Below are 22,907 nucleotides of genomic sequence, written 5' to 3' on the forward strand. Positions count from 1 at the left end.
TTTCCCAGGGAATTCTTGCTCTAAATGTCAGGAGAACATAGCCCTGCAGTCAAACCTGGACCAGACTGATACCAAGGCATGACAAAATGAATGACCTAAGTAACAAGATTACACCGCAGGAAAATTAAAACTTCAGAAATGTGCAAAGATCACATTTCAGTAAGCGGTGTTTTATGTAAGATCCTTTTAGTAGACACAGCTTAACCCGAACTTATAAAACATAAATTGATGAGGGGAGGGGGATTTATTAATGGCAACAGAATGAAACTTTGAATCAGTCAGAAAAGAAAGTCTGAGAGTTTCTGCAAGCCTCAATGGTTTCTGAGAGGCTTACAGCCTGCTCTCAAACACTCTTTGGAGCCAAGGAAGGTCAAAGGAATTCAGTCTCCTAGGAGTCTGCACCACTATGAAAACAGCAGCTAAGTCCCTCCATCACTCAGACACTTCTGAAAATACTCCTGGAGCCCCTCCTGCCAGCGGCAGCGAGCGTCCCTTTGGCTGTGGTTACCTGCAGCCACTCAGGTTCGTGAGGCTGGCAGGAGCCTAAACAGCTTTGGGGGTTCTGATCCTCCACCAGCTGTAGCTGAAACTGTCTGGTGGGTTCAAAATCTGTTGGAAAGGGCAGGAAGACCCAGAGAAAGAGAGGGGGAGAGGGGGAGTACGTGCATGTAAGCCTCATTGCTTTTGGAAACTGAAACCCTGAAGTGGTGCTGAGAGAGGAGCCGAGCGAGCTGAGGAGCTTAACAACAGCAACGTAAGGGAGAACAGTCCAGCTCCGCTGGGTACAAAAGCAAGAGAACTAAGGCACTGGGAAAACACACAGTGCTTCCAAATCATGTCCTTTTTTTTGGATTTTGGTCTTTCTTTTCTTTGCTTCAGTGTTGTCTGACACACCCCACAGTCTGACAGAGTTGCCCGGGATGGATATCCATGAGACACGCCATAGGAGTGTAGTACGTAGGTACTTCTCCCACACTGCTATTCAGTGAGGTGACAGAATCTAGTGCTGGGAGTTTTTCTGCCTCTCTCTCTCTCATATTGTTTCAGCTGGAATTAGCTGTTTGCACATTCCTCTCCGACTTTGGCAGCGTGCCCTCCCCTCCATAACAGACGAACCTGAAAACCCAGATCCAGGGCGCTTCAACTGTCTGGGAAGTCCATGTTCAGAACAGGGATGTGTCTTACATGTTGCAGCATCTTCTCACCATGGCTTACATTCCCATGGAGATCTTTAATTCATGATGCCCTAAAAATGACTGTAGAAACTCAGATGTAATGTTCAGTGAAGGAGAAACAGAGGCACAAAAGGATTCCACTGCACATTTTCCCCTCCTCAGACACAGATTGGGCTTTAACAGCATTTTTAAATTTTTCATATATATGCTTTTAAAGTTATTTCCTTAACTGTGTTGAGCATAGCAGCAGGAGGAATATTTTGTCCTTGGCAGAAGCCCAAAATGAGTTAAGCCAGGTTTTATAAAGATGAAAATATATAATCAAAAAAAAAGAGAAAAAAAAAAGAACCTATGTGGTCCCAACTCCCAACACTGACATATCTGTCTGTTTTTCAGTGCCATCTCAAGGGATGTCTTCCTTGTCTTCTGTGCTTCCAAAAGAACATTGTCTGTTTGCTTGATCAGAGCTGGCACAGTGCGGTTTCCTCCAGGTTTGTGCCTGAAGCATTGCCTTTCTCTGTTTATGTGGCCACAACCTTTGTCTAATCCTCCAGAATATCTATCACAATAAGAACGGTAGCGGTGACAGAAGCCATTAATGTTTTGGCTTCCCCGTGTGGCACTGACCTGCTCTGCAGATCAAAAAGAGCAGATGTAAGCTACCTGCAAGAAAAGGAAAAGCAATTATTGGTTTTGTTCAGCGAATTTTGTTTGTGAACAAGCAAGTGGGCCTTAGGAGCAGAGCCTGCAAGGTGACAAAGAACAAGTGTGTTGTCAGGGCAAAGCTATGAAAGCAAACTCAGCCCTGATTTGAAAGAGCCAGCTCCAAAACTGGAAAGAAATTTGAGGTTTGTACGGGTGCCTTTTGTAGCTTTTGGAACACCAGAGGAAAGGATTTGTATGACAGAAGTAGCCGTGGTATAGAAGGCTGAAATAATCAGATAATGACTTTGCCAAATGCAGGTGGGAAAAGATGTGGCACATTCAAGCCACATCAAGGGAAGCCACAGGTGTTTGAAGCAGAGCACTAAAAAGGAGCTTTTTTTACAGTAATTCCTGGCAGAGGGGAAAAGGGAACAGGGACAAAAAGTATGTAGAGGAATGTTCTAACTGAAATTCTTTCACTGTGAACAACCCCTCCTGCAGCAGCAACAGAAAATGTTGATCTGTGAGTATACGAAGTATACAATTGGCTTATGTGTCAATAAGACAGTACTTGAAGTTTCTGGAATCACTGTAGCAGGTTGTGAAGAGCATAGATTGAAAAACCAAATGGGCCAAATGAAAGAGCGGAGCTGTGTAATGATGGCTGCACCCCCTCTACACTAAGGTCAAAACATAAGCAAATGAAGCGAAGCCTGAAAATGAGAAAGAAAAACATCCAGCCAGCTGTTTTTCTTTTGCTAGCAAATTGTGAAAGTCTCTTGGTATCCTTTACAACATGGCTATAGGGGAAGAGCAGGCAAACATGAGAGATACACTTACATTTGTACCTTATGATCACCTGCATTTACCATAAACTGTGATGGATAGTATTTAACACGTGGTCATTACTTTTTTTTATTATTGTGTGTAAAAATGTGTCGAGGTCATCCAGAACAAATAGTGTTATACATTATACTTGCTTTTCACTGGTGTAAATTATTACCTACAAACCTCTAGCAGAAGCTAAAAGAGGACTTTCTGTCCAGGGTTTCCATGCCCAAAGCAGTCCTTCACATTTTTCACTGTTTCCTAATGGTCAGAAGGATTAGCTGGTACAGTGTGTCCCATACAGGCTGGCTGATCATCATGCCAAACTTTGATTCTTTCTCTGTTGCTACATGGATACACAGCGGTAGATGCAGTTTCTCTTGCATGCTGTTTTAACCTCGTTTGACACTTGCGACACATCCCTTAAAATGTTTTCTACCTAACTTATGCGCAGGTTCTTGTATTGGATGCAAAGGTCTAAGTCAGTGGAGAAAAAGGATTCTCCAGACACTCTGTCCCATTTTCACCCATCTTCTCCAAGAGGCAGTTTCTACGCATTCCCTAATGAAGTAATTGTGCCTGGAAACTTAGGCAACTTCGTTTTTTTTCTTATTACGTGAAGGGCTGTTTTTTTCATCGGATTGTTTTTGTGCTGTAGAGTCATCGGGTTCTTTCCAAGGTGAGGACCACCTAAGTTTCCTCAACAGCGTCACAATCTAATTTCAACAGTTCTTTTCAGTGGCCTCCATTGGCTTCCCACACTAGGCAAAACTTTGCTGAATTTAGCACTTCCAAGAAATAAAACTTCTTTGCCTCTTTCATAACCAGTAGCATCCTAGTAAGGGACTAGTAGGAATTCTTGGTGGATAAAGCTCCCCGGCTGTGGAGTCGCTCAGACTTTTTTTCCTTCCACAGTGCGTGGCAGAGAAGAAACGGAGAAACCGTTGGGTCCTCCCCATCGCTGCTGCTGCAGCGCAGTGGGCTCGCTTCGACCCTGGCTGCTTCTTTTAATAAGCAGCCGCGAACCCCCTGAATTAATCTGCATATTCACATGATCGCAAATGACCCGCGGCCGGGGCTCCGGCGGCAGTTCCTCGAGTCCCCTGCGGCCGGCCGGAGCAGCAGGTAGGGGACGGCGGGCGGGCGGGCGCTGGCCAGCCGCCGGGCCGGGAGCCGCGCCACCCTCCCGCCCGCGCCCCCGGCCCACCCCGGGCCGCGCCGCTCACCCGCGCCCGCCGGGCAGGCATGAGCGACGGAGCGGCCGCTCCGCGCCGCGGGTGAGTGCGCGGCGCTCCGCGGGGCGCGCAGGGAGGGGGCGGAGGGCAGGGAGGCGGGGTGGCGGGCAGGCGGGAGGGGGCAGCCCACCCGAACCGAGGGTGACTTTACGGGAAAGCCGCGGGGAGAGCCGAGGGGGGTGCGCGGCTGCGGGAGGGGCGCCCCTTTCCGCGCCCGCGGGGAACCCCCGGCTGTCCGGCCCGGCGAGGAGTCGCGCAGCCGGGTCGCTCGGCGGGGGGCTCGGGGGTGCTGCCTTTCCCCCACGTTTTGCACCGAGGGATGGCTCCAAGGGCACCGGGCTCCCCCTCCCCGAAGGCGCTACCGCAGCCTTTCGGTCGTCCTTGCGTTCGAACACGCGAGGTGCAAAGGCGGGGGGGGAGGTGGGGTGCAGCGGGCTGCAAACCCCTCTCCTCGTCCGCACCCTAAAACGTCGTTTTATTCGCCACTTGCGGTCCTGCGACGAGAGACGTGCGTGCAGAAAGCCCAGCTCCCGCACAGCCCCCGGGCTGCGGCACCGCACTCCCAACCTCCGCTCCCCACCCCCTGCAGATCCACCCGTGTCAGTCCCTCATTCAACAGCGCCGTGGAAAATGAGGCGAAGCGGTGACAAGCAAGCCCTGCCGCCGTGCACTGGGCTCGCAATGACAGCCTGTCGCCCTGCTCCCCCCACGCTGGCAAGCGGGTGCCCGACGTCCATTTGAGCTCCAGCCCGCGGTGCCGGCGCAGGTCGGGAGCTACGTGAGCTTGCTGCGGAGGTGCCGCTGTAAATAGCCGCCGCACGCACGAAACTTGTGTGTGACAGTAGTGTCGTGTGGAGCGGCTGGCTGCAAGCCCGCATCCAGGCCGTTTGCTCTGCTCCTTGAAATGATAGTAGTTAGAAAAGGAAGGATTTTAAAAAAACCGTTTGACTTTTGCACTGGAAGCCTTTGTTACTGTTTACTTTGTTACGGCTTTGAAGCCATAACCATGCCTGCAGCCCTGATGGCAACGCGACCTGTAAAAACCCACCTTACATCCTAGCAGACACAGTCCACTCTATCATGCGTAGCGCAGACCAGCGAATTCCAAGCATGACCACAGTTCAAATTTATGTTGACCATAACATGAAAGTGTCTTTCTATTTTTCTGTTGTGTTTTGTATTTATCTGAAGCAACCACAATCAACAACCCCTCCAAAAAATTGTTTTGCAACTTTGATGGCCAATCTTAGTTGCTGGGAAGTCCCAGTTTTGGTTGCAGACCTGGCACAGACACCACTGTCTCATCTCAAGCCTTTAAATTAAATGCATGCTGAAAAAATAATGGATGTTGGAGATGGTGTTGATTTCTAAGTTGCAGATAGCCTTCGGATTTAAATGAAAACCTGTACTCAGGGCTCAAACACAGTATTGAGCTTGTGTTAGAGGATTTTACAGTGGAGAAGGTGGTGTGCAGTTTGAAAGAAAAATTTGGCCATGACAGCTAGGTATTTTGCTGGATGTTGAAATCATAGAAAAATAGGCTGCTTCAGAGAAACATGTATGCATTAAAAATAGAAGTGTAGATCATTAACTATCAAAGTATGGCTGACTATATGTATAGTTCTAATATTTTGATTTTTTTCCACGTAGTGTGCTGTTTTAGACCAACAGAAACTTTATGTTGATAAGCAAGCTTCTCTGTTTGAGTTACGCTTTTGGCTTGCATGCAGCATTTTTGCATTTTCAGGGCTGTAAATAGTATTGACTGAACTGATGGGATGTGCTCTCAGCTGGAGAAGCAGTACGAGATCTGCCTTTCATGAATGGTAGCAGCCTCCTTCTAGACAATCCCAGCAGCAGTTCAGTAGAAGGTGTGATCTCCTGGATCCTCATCTCCCTCTTGTACATACATTCACTCTTAATGTGTTCTTTCAAGATGTTCCGCAGCTAGAGGGAAGCTAAGTGCACGATTTTGATACCAAACACCCTTTTCTGCTCACTTCTACAGGATGAAGGAATGTAATTAATTTGGAGATCTCACTGTTCTCTGCATACAGAAAGAGATGGTCAGGGACACTCAGACATAGGAGTGACCATAGGTCTCTCCCATGCTCCAGAAACCTACATTCCCCCCATAGTGCCCTTGGTGGTTGGAAATTTTGCAGAAGTGTGGAACACCAGGGCTTGCATTTTGCTTAGCAAGCAAAAAATCAGGGAAATCCAGGTTGCATCCCAACTGAGATGGGGGTGAAAGGGTGGATGAGTGCTGCTTCCCTTACCTGTGCACGCAGGTTTCTTTTCCATGGGCTCCAGGATATGCTTCATTCCTGTATGAAATGTCACCTGGGACATGCCCTGTGAAAACGAGCTTTTCTCAGGCCACTAAAATGAATTATTAGTGAGGAAGTAGTAAGGGCCAGAGGTAAGCCTTTAGGTTTCAGTGAGAATCGGGGCATAGGATTCAAAGGTAAGGATGACCAAATACCTGTGAGCTTCAGTGTTGGGCGAGGCAATGATTTTGGAGCCATTTTGAACAAAAAGTCTCATCTAGATAGTCATTAACTGACTGTTAATATCAGATCTTACAAAAACATCTTTCTGTTTGTCTCGAGTCTGACCCAAAATCAGAAGATTTTGGAGATGAGTTTATTCTCTGTTAGTTCTGGCTTCAGTTCTTCTCCAGCAGAGCAAGTCCCACTCATGCCTCTCCGATCACTTCACAAACACTTTTTAACAACCATTTTCAGGAGATAATGTAATTCTTGCTCTCATTTGAGAGTCTAGAGAACTGAGATAGAGTTCAAATGACCTATCCAAAATACGCAGTAAATTAGCATAAGAAATGAGACAAGGAAACAAATTATTTGCTCTAGTCACAGGATTAAATTGCCTTTCCCTAACTCACTGCAACTGTTAAGAAATTCATGGACCATTCCTCTTGCAATAACTTGAAAAGGGCGGACATGCCTTTTATGCTTCTTTCTGATGTAAGTGACATTAAATATGCATTGTAGCTCAGTTACCTTAGATAACTGAGCATAAATTCATCAGTCTTCCACTTGAAATTCTGTTCCCAAATGTAGCAGCTGAATATCCTTTCTTTTGTTTTCTACTTTTTGGAGGGGTTGGAGGTTTTTTGCTTTTGTTTTTAGAGAAGAATCTTGTTAGCATTCCTTAGAAACTCATTAAAATGCTTCCCTTTTGGCTTATTCTCCTAATTTATTAATATCACAAATAACTTTTCTTTGGTGACCCACTTTCATAGGTATCTGAACATCTAGCAAAATTGTAACTCATCAGGAAGGCAGTGTAGACTAATAAATACACTCTCCAGACAGAGAAGAAAATCAAGACATTTCTTTCTGTGCCACACAGTTCTACACACCACACATGCAGAAATATTGCTCTATTCCACAGCTTACTCAGCACCCTTAGCCCAAAAGAAAGTGCTTTATTGATTGAGTGATTGATTTAAAGTTCAGAATTTAGGATTGCATCTATTCTTCTGGCTGAATTCAATTTTTACTCTACATCCACAGTGAAGAAACTGCTCTTTGCATAAATATAAGTTGAAATATGGGTTTGTGTGAGCGTTCAAACAAACAGAACTTCTCTTACACCTCCCAGGACAACCTCCTAACACTACACTGCTATCAAAACCATTAGGGCTTGACTAAGATACTGCTTTTTATTGAATTATCAAATTTGTTTTGTTGAAAAGTACAGATTTGCTTAGAAAAAGAGGATACCCACAGATTTAATGAATGTGATGGTCAACAGGCCACTGTATGTTGAAGGGATGTACAGACTCTAAGTCAGGCAGATGTCAGCTGGTATAGAAGAATACGCTTATTTTCATACTCACTTCAGAAGATACAGAGTTGCTTTCTGTGACCTGAAGCTATACAGACAGACTTATTGCAAGGGGTCATTAATTACCCCCTGTCCTACAGACACTCAAAACACTGGTTATGTTTTAAGGGCAGTCTGCTCTGAAAGTGCAATCTGTGGTCGTCCCAGCCTGAGGATACTCAGCATTGCCGCCTTCTCTCTGTCTGGATAGTCTGCTGGATAGCAACCCCCAACAGGAGAGCATAAGGCTTACTTGGTGACTTCTTATGAAGCTTTGTTTTTCTTTCCAGTAAGTGTGGACGTCTGTGTAAGTGTGAGAGCATCATGGTAGCGTTCAAAGGAGTCTGGACTCAGCCCTTCTGGAAAGCTGTTTCAGCAGAATTTTTGGCCATGCTCATTTTTGTACTTCTCAGCCTGGGCTCCACAATCAACTGGGGTGGAGCAGAGAAGCCCCTGCCTGTAGACATGGTCCTTATCTCCCTCTGCTTTGGACTCAGCATTGCAACCATGGTGCAGTGCTTTGGACACATCAGCGGAGGCCACATTAACCCTGCTGTGACCGTGGCAATGGTCTGCACGAGGAAGATCAGCCTCGCCAAGTCTGTCTTCTACATTCTTGCGCAGTGCCTGGGAGCCATCGTGGGCGCAGGCATCCTTTACCTCGTCACACCACCGAGCGTCGTAGGAGGCCTGGGAGTCACTGCGGTAATCGCTTCTCCTCCAGCTCTTCAACTAGACTTAGAGCCTAAGAACATACAATCAGTGTCACGCAGCATAAAGAGAGCTCAAGTAGAGATTTCGGGAGCTTGCTGGTTTATTTACAACATCTAGACAGGGCTTAAAGCTCTCTTTAGGATAGGTTTATGCAGTGTAATATCTAAAGCTGTTCTTTTTATAGAAGTTCTTTTTCCTAGAACTTCCCCAAATCTGATGACAGCAGGTAATGTTAATTTACATACAAAATTTAAATAATATATGCGTGAAATGCCATTTTTATATGGGCTGGGGAGGGGGAAATTAATTCTATGCCATTATGGTGGGGGCTGAGAAAACATCAACTTAAAATGACATACTTTTGAAATAGATTGTGGCTTAGATTTCAGCTTTGTTCTAAACTAATAAGGAATGCCATCAGTTAGCCCTGTTGCAGGACTTATTAAAAATGCACTTGAGCCGCACACTGCTTAATTTTTAATTGAAATTTAAATTAATTAAGTCAGGGCTAATTAATGAATTTATAATTGAATAGTAAATTACAGTGCTCCCAAGAAAAAAAATGGTGAAGGGGAAGTGCAGCATTTGCAAATCCCTGTGTAAAAATAAACTATACTTCTGCAGTCTAACTTTGAAGTTCTTGTTGGATGTTACTGTTAAGCCTTCTGTTCTCAGTCCAGCAGTAATTTTCCATGGCTCTCAAAATAATAAAAAAAATTTAAAATTAAAAAAAAAAAAGGAGGAGAAAAGTGTGGGAGGGGAATCTGTACCTCTAAAAGTTCATTGTTGCTTTTCACTCTGTACCATTTAGAAATAACTGTCACTGAAATACAATTAATGTCTGTGGTGGCTTTCTGATTTACGAAATCACCTTTTCTTCATTTCCGGTGTTTCTTTCCCTTCTTCCAGGTACACGGAGATCTTTCCGCTGGCCATGGACTCCTGGTGGAGTTGATAATTACATTCCAGCTGGTTTTTACTATTTTTGCCAGCTGTGATTCAAAACGAAGTGATGTCACTGGTTCAGTAGCTTTAGCAATTGGATTTTCTGTTGCAATTGGGCATTTATTTGCTGTAAGTTAATGGCTTCTCCTTAAAAAATAGACCCCCTTTCCCTTTATGACTACTTCAGAAGTAAATGGAAACTTCTGTGGCCTTTATAGCTGCTATAGCTGTATAGCTGCTATATTCTGCATGGATCCACACCAAAAACCTTTGGAATAGCAGGAGGGTCCCCTTGGGTAGGGTGTTGCATGAGAACTTTTCTGCCTGTTTACATGATGACTTTGTTAATTTTGTGGTAAGACTCAGGAGAGTGACAATACCTGCTGTCAAGATGAGAAGCCATACAAAACCAGGGTGTCCCATAGTACAAGGACTAACAGAAATTGATTAACTACCTTCAAGACTTTAATAACAGGTAACATTTTGTCTCTGCCTTAGATCAATTACACTGGTGCCAGTATGAACCCTGCTCGATCATTTGGACCTGCTGTCATCATGGGGAGATGGGAAAACCAATGGGTAACTCTGCCTTCATGAGTCCTTCACCATAGCGACAAACAGCTATCAGGATTTTTCATGCATCATTTGCTTTTAGTTATTTATCCCAGGATGTCCCGTAGAGACCATCACTGAGGAAGGCAGGCGCTGACCTGCCACAGGCTTAGGTATAGTTACACTCCTCGCCCAGGACTGTGGTGCAGTACGCAGCACATTGGAATAGCGTCTTGCTATTCGGGGGCTGTTTTGTGGAGGTAGTAGCTGGGGTAGAAAGGGAACCATACAAAAAGTTCAAAACCAAAAAAAAAAAAAAAAAAAAGCAATCCAGTGAGACTGAAAGAATTGAACTGCTAGAAAGAAAAATCCTCCGAGGCAGATTGCAACCCCCCCGGTCACGCTGGTGAGAAGTTATGGAAGTAATTCTGTCAGCTTCACGTTTCACCTGGTTCTGCAGCAAACTGGGGCAGACATAGAAAATGAGAGCAGGGACCCTCTGTGATCTGGTTCCCCGGGGAGGTTTCCTGCCTCGGTGAATGCCCGGAGTGAGAGATGAAGGGGTTGCAGTCTGGTCTTTGTAGACCAGACCAGATGTTACCTGCTTCAATTTGAAAGCGTCAGCTTAACTAGGAGTATTTGCACAGGAAACAATTTGATAAACAGGTTGTGAATGATGCAGTGATTTTCTATAGCATCCCATTATTAAACTTATTAAAAAGCAATTCACATTTTATAAGGGAGAGATGGATTGCAGCGCAGCCTCACCTAATTATAGACAGGGAAAGCACTTCTAGGGACACTTTCAATGCTAACTGTAAGAGCTGCATATTACAGTGCATTTAAGGATTTTCTTGATTTTTAAAGTATGAAGCCCACATTGCTCCCACTGCAGCTAATAACAGAAATAGCATTGTCTTCAGGCCCTAAGGCTCCAATTCTGCAAACATGATACCATGTGTAACTTTGTTCCCAAGTGTTACCCTACTGAGGCAGATTTACCCAGTTGTCAGTGAATGGCTGTTCATACGAAAAACTGCTGTAGTTTTTCACAAGATTAATTATCCATACTCTGAAGGAGCCTAGAACTTATAACTGAAGCTGTAAACAATAAACAGATGTACCATGGAGAAACTTGTAGGAGAAGCTTAACTACTGTCCCAGTTGCTTGGAAAGATGGCCTTTTCTTTTCCTCCAGAGCAGTGACATTGGCATGCCATTGACAGAAGCCCGTGGGCTTCTGCACCTACTAATGTTACTGATCTGCTGCACGTCATGCTGAAATAAATAGGTACCCTACAAAGTTGTGTGTGTCGGTTGTATGTACTTACTCAAATTAGACAATCAGGTAGGTGACTGCCTGTTAGATTCTGTGGGATCAGAACCCAAATTTGGATGATTTTGGAAATGTGAGTCTGAAATACTGCAGTAGTATTTGTCTATACACTAGGGAAGATTCTGTTTCCTTAAAAGTTCAGTGTCACCCTGGGTGAAAATGCAGAAAGAAAATCAGTTTTCGACATTGGTGTTGATTTCATGCACCATCTAGCAAACAGTCTATGTATGTTGTCTAAGGTTGGCAACAAGAGATGAAAATTTAGAGGAGGCCTCTTGGAAAGAGATGGATCAGTAAAACTTGACAAAACTATTTCCTTTGAAGATGTGTGCCTGCTTCTTAATCATCTTATCCCTGCTAGTTTAAAATGAAAGCTATGCCAGAGCAACTATATATTGTATTTGCCTACAGAGCTCTATTTGACAAGTCATACATGACTCTACCAGGATCTTTTATGTCTCAAGAAATGCTATAGCTATGGTTGATCCAAATAAGGATGATGAAGAACCTCTACTTTTGTCTTACAGACAAAGTTTTTTAAAAAATAAGTTAAATCTTCAAATCTTCCATAAAGTGGGGGCAAAAGCTGCTTTCTAGTATCAGGAGGAGGTCGGGCAGCCAGAGAGGATGTCTGCATGTCTGTCGATGGAAGGTGTCCATAGCTTTGCTGCTGCTCTGCCAGTCTGCCCCAGAACATTGTAGACTGAAATCTTTTTCAGGCATCAGGGAAGTAGTAACTGTACCTCACTGACATGTCAACATAGGTCCCTCTTCAACGCTGCTCCACGGGGTCCTGGTGATTCCCTAAATACTGGCATGAGAGGAGATTTTAGGGAAAAGACACACCTATGGATGCAAGGTGGTTTAGGTGACTGGATTCAGGGTGACTATTTTTGAAGGGGATGAAATATATGTGAGAGAGACTGGGAGGAGGCAGAAAGAAAAAAAAGCAACCTAGGACGGATGCCATTAATTACCTAAGAGGCTGCCTTTTGACCTATTTCATATGTGATTTTTAGAGCAGTCACTTAACTGCTGAGCTCCAGGTCACCTTCTGTGAAACCTACGGCAGTTACACTTCTCTGCCTCCTAAACTGGTATGATGGCATATTTCATCCCCGTTCATGAAAGCCATGTGGCCTTGCATTTCTGGAGAGTTGGTTCTAACAATTGGGCCAGGGCATTTTGCAGAAACTTTTCTGGGTAAGTCTGTAGTGGTATGCTTTTCTCTGAGACCCTGGCTTGTTTATTTGCTCCAGAGCTTAACGCCTGTCTTTTTTTCACCTCTTTTTGCAGGTATATTGGGTGGGACCAATAATAGGAGCAGTCCTTGCTGGTGCTCTTTATGAGTACGTCTATTGCCCAGACGTTGAACTCAAACGCCGTTTTAAAGATGTCTTCAGTAAGGCTACCCAGCCGTCCAAAGGGAAGTACATTGAGGTGGACGATAACAGGAGCCACGTGGAGACCGATGACCTGATCCTGAAATCTGGCATAGTTCATGTGATTGATATTGACAGGGGTGAGGACAAGAAGGGAAGAGATCCATCCAGCGAGGTGTTGTCTTCTGTATGACTAGCAAGAAGCACTGAAAGCAGAGAGCAGCCTGCTAGCACATCCACAGATATCCTTCCACCTATTAAAGAAACAGATCTCCTCTAGACTGAGCATCTACCATTTCTTAAAAGGTATGGTGTGGGAAGCTGCATGGTAGTGGTGTCACCAAACCATACACCTGCTCAGTTGAAAGATTAGGACTTTGCTATAATTAGGATTCCCTGTCTATTGTTCCAAATTAAGCGCTGGTCCTAGTATTTTCCTTTCCTTCTTTCTGGTGCAACCCCGAAGTCCAAAAGAGACGAAAGCGTTCTCCTTCAATAAATCAGTCAATAATGAGATAGAGATGTTTAACATTCAGATTGACAGTTAAGACATATCGGGAAATGCCTATAGACATGAAGACCTACTTATCAGATTGTTCTTCTGACACTTAATTGGCTGTTGTCAGCTCCAGTTAGAACATCTTATCCATTTAGTGTCCTCTGCAAGGTTCAGGAAGAGCACCAACAGTATTTAAGAGTTTTATCCACAGTCAAGCAAAGGAGTATGGTTTTTAATCGTGTACATCACTATTGCCTTTCGAACTACCTCTGAAAACCTGATACTTTAGTAGGTTAAAAAAATAAGAACTCTACCAACCCATCAAATTTCACTTATGTGATTTGCAGTATAAATATACTACCTTCATCCCTTCCCAAGAGTAAACACGGTAAATTGAATGTTGAAGTCTACTGTAATAATGCTGCAAAGCATTTGACCGTACTTCGTGGTCCCTTTTGTCATTGTCTATCTGGTGAAACATTCTCCTGGGGTTTGACTATTGACCATTTAGTGTTAGCAGACTCTCAAGTTGTACAAAGGATATAAAGGCCCTCCTGTTACTCAATAACTCGAGAGATATCAGAAGACAAGAAGGCATATCTGTTTTCAGTGCACTTGTTCAAATACACATCTCTGTGCTAATTTATGTAAACTAAATCTTAAATTACTTACCTACTTTCTTACAAGATGGTTGGAGATATGGGGGTTTTAATTTATTAGTAATGTAGAAGGTTTTTAACATTTAGCTGTATTGAAACACTGGTTGGGAAATATTTTTTTATAATGGATGATAAAAAAATGACTGCTTCTGGCTTTTTGCTGTAACTGATGCCTATTTGAATGGGATCCATGATTGTTCCAGTGTTCATATAGTCTTAATTACACCTCTGGCAAAGGTTTCTTTATCTGTTGTTAGGAAAACATGCAAGCACTTGCAGGGTATTTAGGGAGAAGGGGACATGAGATATGTGCAGTAATGAGTCTTTCCCTCATAGAAGTATTTTGACAGACATAATCACCCTAGAAGAACATTTCTGAAAAGCTGTTACTGACTTACTGCTTTTGTTTCTGATCAGTGGCTTTGAGTTTTACAATATGCAGCTGCAGAGCAGTCAGGAGCATGGTATTATTACTGTAATTATGTAGTTTTTATTTTGAAATTGAAAAGCTACTCCTGCCTATTTAGCAATAAGTGGGGAAAAAAAGCATTACTCCTGACTGTGGACTGTAATAGCCTTGTCTGTTCTTTGACACTCTACATGCAATCTTTATTACAGGGAATTAGATGTTTCTAATGAGATAATAAACCACTGCTACCCTCAAATCTGTGCAGTGTGATCCAAGGGCTATTCTACTATCCCAACTTGCAGCACTGTATAGTCCCAGCAAGCCCTGCCATACTCATTTTCCAAGTTTCACTTTTCCTCTCTTAAAGCCTGTTAGTGTGGCACAAGTTCCCTGTATTGAGTGTGAGATTCATGACTCCCTCATGCATTTGCAGCTGGGCCGTGATCTCTCCCTTATTCCACCCAGGCACAGAATGTAGCACACGCAGGTGCAGGACAGGGCTTCCTTGGGTGACCCAACGACAGCCCCACTCTGATGCGTGAGCCCTCCTGCCAGACACGCTCCCCATCACATACCTGTTGCAGCATCACAGCAGGGGCTGCCTGTTAGGTCTGATAGAATGGCTGATGTTTGTCCTTAGCTGTGCCTCCCTGCAGTGACGGCATCAAGGTTCAAGGGTGTCAGCATGGGTAGGGACCTGCAAGGGACAAGGTAAAATTGCCCATAAGAGCTCCTTCCTGCAGCAAGGACTAAATCTGCTGGGGAAGGGCAACACAGATGTGGTGTTTAGACCCCTGACTATCTCTGCTCAGATGGGTAAATACCTTGCTAAATAGGTTCAATGAGAAGGATCAAAACTTGTGGGGGTATTTTTGGCCTAGGCATTTGTTCTGGCTTTTTTATTTCTTGTTCTTTGTTTTCCTTTTTTTTTCTTTTTTTTTCTTCAGATTCTGCATTTGTTAAAGGGACACTTTCATTAAACCTTTTGCATGGCTTAAACAGATAAAGTAAAGAGTAATACATATAGCAGTGGTGGATTTTTAAGCAAAGGTTTGCATTTTTATATTTAAAGACAGTCCTTAGAAGCTCTTAATTTGTGAATTTTGCATGGTACTGTGTTATTTAAATAAGAAGCTGTGATTTGTTTTATGCTTAAGGGTCCTTTACACAAATGGCTTGATGTGTATTTTCCTCACTCAGCCTGATTCTGCTGCTGAGGTGAGCATAGTGTGAGCACAGCACCACCCACCTCACTTAGGAGGATCTTTTTCCTTGAAACACTCTGTATTAATGAAGTGTGGCAAAACCTCAGAACCAGTCCCAGGAGAACTTGTTGCTCAGAGAGTATCGGAGATAAGATACTGAGGCATCTGAAACAATTAGGGAAAAGAAGGGAAGGTAAAATAGAGATCACTAGACATTAAAGGATGTTTCCATGCCACTGGCCATTGGTCAGAAAAAGCAAGGTCTACTTCTGCTCCCACATAACAAGACTCGTGGGGGAGTTCGTTATTGACTGCAATGGAAACGATCCCAAGCTTTTTTGGGGCCTGATGGCTTCTCTCATGGACTTCAACTGTGTTTTTTCAAAAATCAGAGCCTTTCAGCAAGACACTTAATTCTGGAAGGAGACATGTTCAACTTGAAATTTATTGACCCACTCTAAAGTAAACCTTTAGGAGCAGCCATCATCACACCCTGCCCCACCACGAGAGATCACCATTCATGTAAGGGAATGTTTTTCTTCAGTATCGCTTAGGATCTGATTTAGCTTTGACATGTAGCGGTATGTGCTTCTCTAAGTTGTTTTGCAGTGGTATCATCGCTGTACAATAGCCACATTTGGTTAAATAATAAGACTTTGTCATGGATTGGAAATATTTGTGCTTTAATATGATTTTAAAATATGTATTTTAATACTGTTTGAGTGAGATTTATGTCCTAAAGATCTTCAGATCTAAACAGTACCTCATAACATAACTTGGTGTCCTCGTAAAGTGTTTTTTGGTTGGGGTGGGAAACGGTAAATGTCCTTTGTTTATGACAGTGGATGGAGATCACAGGAAGTCTGCCAGGCATGTCGTCATTCCAGGGTCCTAAAAAAACACAGATGAGTCTTGCACTCATCCATGAAGGCACAATTGTTTCCAGTTCTGTATCTGTACCGTAACAAACATATTCAAAGTAGTTAATTACTGGATTTCAGAAAAGAAAGGATGGAAGCTAAGGGTGGTTACACTGAGGCACACAAATACCTTTCGAGTTGCAGGAATGCTGAGGAGTTTGTCACCCAGATTCTGACTATTCTCAGGAGGGAAAAAAAAAAAAGAAAAAAGAAAAAAGAAAAAAGAAACCCTCCAGCATTTGAGTTGTCATCAGAACCCTTCTCCTGTTGAAATATTTGGGAGCTGTATCTTTCATTCATTCCGTGGAAGCAGGAGTAAGAGCCATCTTATGCAGTGTGTAGGCTTATCAGGTGTATATGCATATGAGCTTTTCAAAAATATGTTTTATTTCTGATTGTTACTAATTGCCACAGTATCTGCTTAGAAAGCTAGATGGCCTTCAAATTTCTACCTTTCTAGTGCTTGGTAGCAGAGCAGTTTCTGCTGTGCTCTACAATATTTTATCTGCAGTCTGTGTTACACATTTACACTATCCAATACTTTAATCTAAATATAATATCTGAGAATTTACATTGTGAACCTTTTTTTCCAAGGTGAGAGATGAAAACACCATGCACAAGTTTTTTGTATCTCAAATCAACCTGTGTATGTGAGTTTCTCAAGGACTTACTAAATAGACAAGATGCATATATAGACTGAACTACTTGTTACCCACTTACATGATCTAAATCACACTGTTGCAGTCTGTAATTTAGGACAAATGAGGTAAAGCAAACTACGTACACGGATTTTTCCACAAGACTGCTTATTGTTGAAATGTTAGTCACCATGATAACAGAACTAATGTTATAGGACTTAAAATTTGCATATGTAGCTTTTGGAATAATCTACTGAAAAATACACAATTATCTGGTTCCCACTTGTATTCTACTGTATCTCACACTACTGTTGCAAATAAATTATCTGTTGAAAAAAATGCATCATGTCGTTGCTGAATATGTTTAGTGATCCTAAAGTTTAGGACTGAAATGCAGGGAAAAAATGCAATCCCAGCTAGCCTGTCTAAGAGGAGTCTGGAAAAGTTTGCAACTGAGAATGAATGATTTACTGTGGTAAAATACTCATCAACAAAGAGAGGTGATTGTGAAAGACATAATATTTTTATCAACACAAGTTAAAGCACTTAGAGCAAAAATTACGCTGGTATTTGTATATCACCCGATCTGCCAGATGGTTTTAAAACTTATAGGACTAGTGGAGAGCTACGGTTTTGGAAAGTGATAGAAATGGTACTGGCAGTTCATCCCCCTTTCACTGAAGCAAGGCTTGTGAGATCAAGCTCCCATGAGGAGCATCAGCAAAGGAAATGGGGTCCTGTTAGCAATTACATTTCTGGTTGTCTTGCTCCTTGCTTGGAATGCAAAGTTTAGCTCCTAAGACATGTATGACATTCATGAAGGTAAATTAGGATCCTGAAAATGATTAATGTGAAAACCCATCAGCTGGGATAGCATCTAATCAGCAGGAAGGGCTGAGAGCAGACTTGTACCTGAAACTCACCCCTCACAGTGGTTCGGCTTTTGCCTTCAGCTTCTTCATATCCAAGCTCCAGAGACACCTCTTTCAAGAGGCTGGGGTGGGGGGGCTGTCTGTGTGCATGAGATATAATTTACAACACAGATGATCTGTGCCTTACTGAAACAGGTTCCCAAGGGAATTTAGGCAGAACTAATAAAGTTATGTGGGGGGCACAATCACATAAGGCAGGAGCCACTTTGACATTTTGAGACACTCACAAACAGGAATCTAGGTGCCTGGAGATTTATAAAGGCAAACAAGTAGTGATGTCGCTGTCTGCAGGGTTAAGATGAAGAAGGGTTCTGGGAAGAACAGGAAAGCAACAGTGCAGGCAAGGGAGATCTTTGTAATGTACCTCTTACGCAGTGGTTTCTGGACTGTGGTATCACTTGTGGCATTAAAATGCGGTCCCTGTTGTATGAAGACATGCATGTAGGCTTGTGGATCACATCTCAGCCATGGAATGGGAGACACTGAGCCGTATTGAGTGAGTGATGCCTTACTCTAAGCTTCAGTGGCGACACTGGCTTCAGCAGTGACAACTACAAACAGCAACTGTGGCCCAGTCATCTGCTTAAAAAGAGAACTTCAGAGTGTAGATATTCCCAATATCGGCTTCCTTTTAAATTCTCCTTTAGCTTTAGACTCCTTTATCTGTTGGAGATTGTGGGGTACTGCAAACATTATAAGCTGCTTTATTTATATCAGACTGATAACTGTTATCTTGGCTATTAATTTCTTTTGACCTTTGTTGCCTCATTAGAAAAGTAGTCCTTATAAGCACAATGACTGTGGCATAATCTAGCTAAAAAAAACTATCACGAGTTTCTTTCAAAAGGTGAAAGGAAGGAGCTTATATATTTTTTCTCTCACCTTGCCTTGTGTGGTGGGGAAAGGCAGAGGCTTTCTGCAGGTGTGCCTGGCAAACAGAGTTCCCAACCATTTCTCTCCGCTCACACACAGCAATGACCTTCCTATGATTTTTCATCCCCACTTCCCTTTTGATATGAATCCTCATTAAAAGCCCTGGAATTAAAAATATGTCTAAAATTTCATACTAATAGACTTGATGTGATGATGCACACACAGTATCTGAAAGATGCACAGAGACGCACAACTTTGCACAGCCATTGGATTTATTTCTTTCCAGCAGTGGACAAGATCAGTGGGTAAAACCACAGGAGATCAACTGCCATTTGAGACTGCTGCATGTCTCACTGGGATCCTAATGACTTGGTCATTTATTTCCACTTATTTCTAAGCCAGATGGCTTTCAGCTTGAAAAGGGGTCACGGCTATCTCCTACTGCCGTGGAGGGTTCTGCTGCTCTTCCTCTCAAGGTTCATTTGCCATAAGGCTTTTTTCTCCACACTCAAACCATTTGAAAATTTATTACCTTACACATTTTGGAACCTTCTAGCATGAGAAATATTTTACCATTATCCCACTCTACCTTAGGGTTTATTTTACCTTACCATTTATTCTGCGGGGATTGTTGCTTTACTTTGGAACAGCAAATCTCAGGGCATTGAAGATTCATTCATTTTTTCTCAAAATATTCCTTTGATCATTCCAGTGATATATCCAATATTCTATTCCATCGCTTATTTCCATTTGCATGGTATGTCAGTGCCTAGCTGCCTAGTGGTCCTATCTTCAGACAGAAATGCTTGAGATAGCATAGGTTTTTTATTATTATTTTGTTGGGGTTTTTTTTTATTCCTTTATTCCCTTTCTTTCCAGCTGAATGAGCTCATCAGAGTGGGATGAGATGGTTTAGTCTCAAGCCTCCTTCTCTGAGCTTCTTCAAGCTGCTATTGCCACTTTGGACTTGAGGCCACTTTCTCTAGGCGGCAGCAGAGTTGCCCCATAGTGGGGACATCTCATCTGCCTTGACTTGCCAGAGCTGTACAGTACACAGGCTAAACCCTGCCTTAGCTCCACAGAAGAGATATAGTTGGTTTGCACCAGCCGAACCCAGTCTTAGACAATTGCAGTAGAGTAAACAGTGGCCTAGCAAAGAAGTAATCAATTTTGAAAAGATGGAATCTGAGCTTGTGGCAAGTCCCTGGGCTCTGATTTGCAAGAAAAACATCAATAGGAAAACTGGAACAATGGTTGATTGGCCCTGTAAGTTCTGAACATATGCACATGAATATCCAGTAAGAAAAAGACTAATGCTTCATGATTAAAGATGACAGAGCAGGGACAAAATGAACTCTGGAGATCAGGAAGATGTACATAGATGTTGGACTCTGCTGCTGCTTGCCCACAGGTATTGCTCCAGAGAAACAGCTGCACAGCATCTTCTCAGAGCTGAGTCAGACCAGCTGTACAGGGTAGGATGCACACAAACACTAATGTTTCAGACACAAGGCTTTTTTGTTTTTCTCCCTCCTTCCACAGCTGCCCAGCATATTCAGATTTACTGGAGGCAAACATTGCTAGGGCATAAATGCAGAAGCTTTTCTAGCCTCAAGACTAACATGTGAGAATAAAGCTTTGTGTCCTCCAACCTTTTTGTTTTGAAAAGCCCAGCAGATACCTTGGAGGGAGCTTTAACAAAGGAGGTCAAAAAGTCCATCTGGATGCTTTTGCATCCTAGTCATTCCTAGAGCTATCCTTAAAGAAGTTATCCATAGGTTAATTTATCACTGTGTAAATAAAATATCCCCTACTTCTTTTACCACTAGCCTTTCTGAGTTAAAATAAATATCCTTTGGTTGAGCACAGCTGAAGAGCATCTAAGGTTTATATATAGAAGCTATTGCTATTGTGTCTGAGTGGTGAGGAAAAGGTCAAAGCAAAATGGGGGGTTTTTTCCCAGTTAGAAAAATTGCTTTGTGTGTTTGTTTGGGGTGGGGTGTGGGGTGGGATGGTGGTGGTGGTGGTCTTTTTGACTCTTACAGTGCTCTGTTTCTTTCAGGTCATCCACACTTTATTTTATCTGTTCTACAGGTTGAATCCTCAAATGTTTTAGGGAATTAAGGAGAACAATTAATTTCCTCATGTTTTACAACCTTTTTTTTTTTTTTCCCTTATCAAAGAATGCCACTTGAGGATGCTTTAAGTTTTCCCCATTTGATGTCTTTGCTCTGCAGGATCTGATGGTGCCCTCCACCACATGGCCTCCTTTTGTCTATATTTCCTGTGCAAACAGCTGTCCCTTCAATGAATTTGGGACCTTACAGGCACTGCTGAGGTTTCTACAATGAACCTCCAAGCATCTGAATTTCTGATTCTGATCTTCATTTTCATTTCAGATGGTATTTTTCATAATAACACACACACAGTTTCCATGAACTTTATTTCCTGATGTACCGAGATTCTTCTTCTGAGTCCATCTCTTTTTCATCCATTTCTTCAACATTTTGCTAATTATTTAGGATTCGTCATTAAGACCTCCATATTTGAGATAATTGTCTAAATAATTTTGTGTTTCTTATATTTCCTTCCATTTGTTTCTCATTTGCAGTGTCTGAGGGGCCAGCAGGTTTTGTGCCAACAACATATAAACATTGTATAAAGGGAGAAAACTCACACTCTGGCAGTTATATATGACATAGACAGAGTCTCAGGTGCTGGAAGGTGCCTGAAAAGTTGCATCCCTGTAAATGCAAACTTTAATCAACAGTGCAACATCTCAGAGGTTTCAGGGTTAACTGGGAAATGTATAATCCTGACAACACAAGGTGAAAACCCAGATACTGATTGCAGTCAGAGGGTGAGAAAACCACATATCCCTAAGCCCTGGAAATAGCTCCCAAGTGACTTGTCATGTACAAAATATTGCCTTGCACAATTTTGGGCAGAACCAGTCAGAGGATACATCTACCTAATTATTCAAAGTTTCCTTTGCCATCACCAAGACCAGAGGTACCTTCCCTTCAGAGTGTTTCCATGGGCAAAAGATTTAGAGCAAGCAAGACTTCACACACCTGAACTCATTTGTGGGTTTAATGCAACAGTGGAAATACATATGTAGGGTCATGCATGGCAGAGATGATGAGGAGGCATGCTGAGGGCAAGCAGAGAAGGTGATGATCACTTGAAAAACCAAGAAATTACCTGTGTTGCTCTGAGCTACTCCTGAGACATCTCCTGTAGTGCCATGCAAACAGAGTTCTTACCTCCACCTCCAAAAAAGGATGTGGTAGAAGGACCTAAATAATAAAAGTTTTCCAGTTTCCAGAAGGAAATCCTATGGCTAAAGCAGCTTTCAAATACTGAGTTTTAAAGTTCTAGGAAAATGTTTAAACTATTTTTGCCATTACATTTATATATGCCTATATATAATTTTAATATTTACATTCATATATATGTATATAGATAATATAGATAGCATATATTTATAGATGCTTTTATATATATATATATACACACACACATATGTGTGTACATGTAAATAATACATGTATTACAAATAGTTAAGTGTTCTTGAAGTGCTCTGGTAACCCCACAGATTTAATAGTAAACTTTAAAAGGAAAGAGAACACAGGCACCCTGACTCACATTCTTTTCTGAACATCAGTATTTTCTCTCTTACAAGTGTTAACATTTCTTCAGCTATCATGAAGTGTTTATTCTGAAGACAAATCTGAAAAGGGGAAGCCTTGCCTGCTTTCATGATTGTTACATGGACAGCATTTTCCTTGTGGTTTGATTTAACATGAAGCTATGAAAGCTCTCCATAAGTGTCAAATCATTACACTTGCATTGAGTAAACATAATACAACTTGCTTTTGCTGAAACATGATGGGTTTCTCTCACCTGCTTGTACCTTCTTGAAGGTACAAAGGCAAACTAGGTCAGGAAGTCCTGAAGATCTGACGATCAGCCAGTTTATCCCCAACCATGGCTGTAGGTCTTCTCAGATCCTTCCCTTCAGAACATCAACTGAACTAATAACAGACATTTACAGACATTTCTGGTTTGGGGGGGGGGGGGGGGGGGTTGGGGGGGGGTTTTTTTG

At 42.6% G+C, this 22,907-nt stretch overlaps 1 protein-coding gene across 4 annotated transcripts; it reads left to right on the plus strand.

Annotated features, from left to right (window-relative positions):
• Positions 1 to 3,545: 3,545 nt before the first annotated feature.
• On the plus strand, positions 3,546 to 17,327 carry AQP4 (aquaporin 4). Of its 4 annotated transcripts, none has more exons than XM_056333468.1 (5): positions 3,546 to 3,773; positions 8,026 to 8,440; positions 9,359 to 9,523; positions 9,893 to 9,973; positions 12,579 to 17,327. In XM_056333468.1, exons 1-5 carry the CDS (start codon positions 3,700 to 3,702, stop codon positions 12,855 to 12,857), a joined length of 1,014 nt encoding a protein of 337 aa, XP_056189443.1. In that variant the 5' UTR covers positions 3,546 to 3,699; the 3' UTR covers positions 12,858 to 17,327. The 4 variants fall into 4 exon arrangements, with proteins under 4 accessions (XP_056189443.1, XP_056189440.1, XP_056189439.1 ...); XM_056333464.1 differs by having other exon boundaries at positions 3,550 to 3,925; XM_056333465.1 differs by lacking the exon at positions 9,893 to 9,973 and having other exon boundaries at positions 3,548 to 3,925.
• Positions 17,328 to 22,907: the final 5,580 nt, after the last annotated feature.

The sequence above is a fragment of the Falco biarmicus genome, chromosome 3 (assembly GCF_023638135.1).
Source record: "Falco biarmicus isolate bFalBia1 chromosome 3, bFalBia1.pri, whole genome shotgun sequence".
NCBI classification, from domain to species: domain Eukaryota; kingdom Metazoa; phylum Chordata; class Aves; order Falconiformes; family Falconidae; genus Falco; species Falco biarmicus.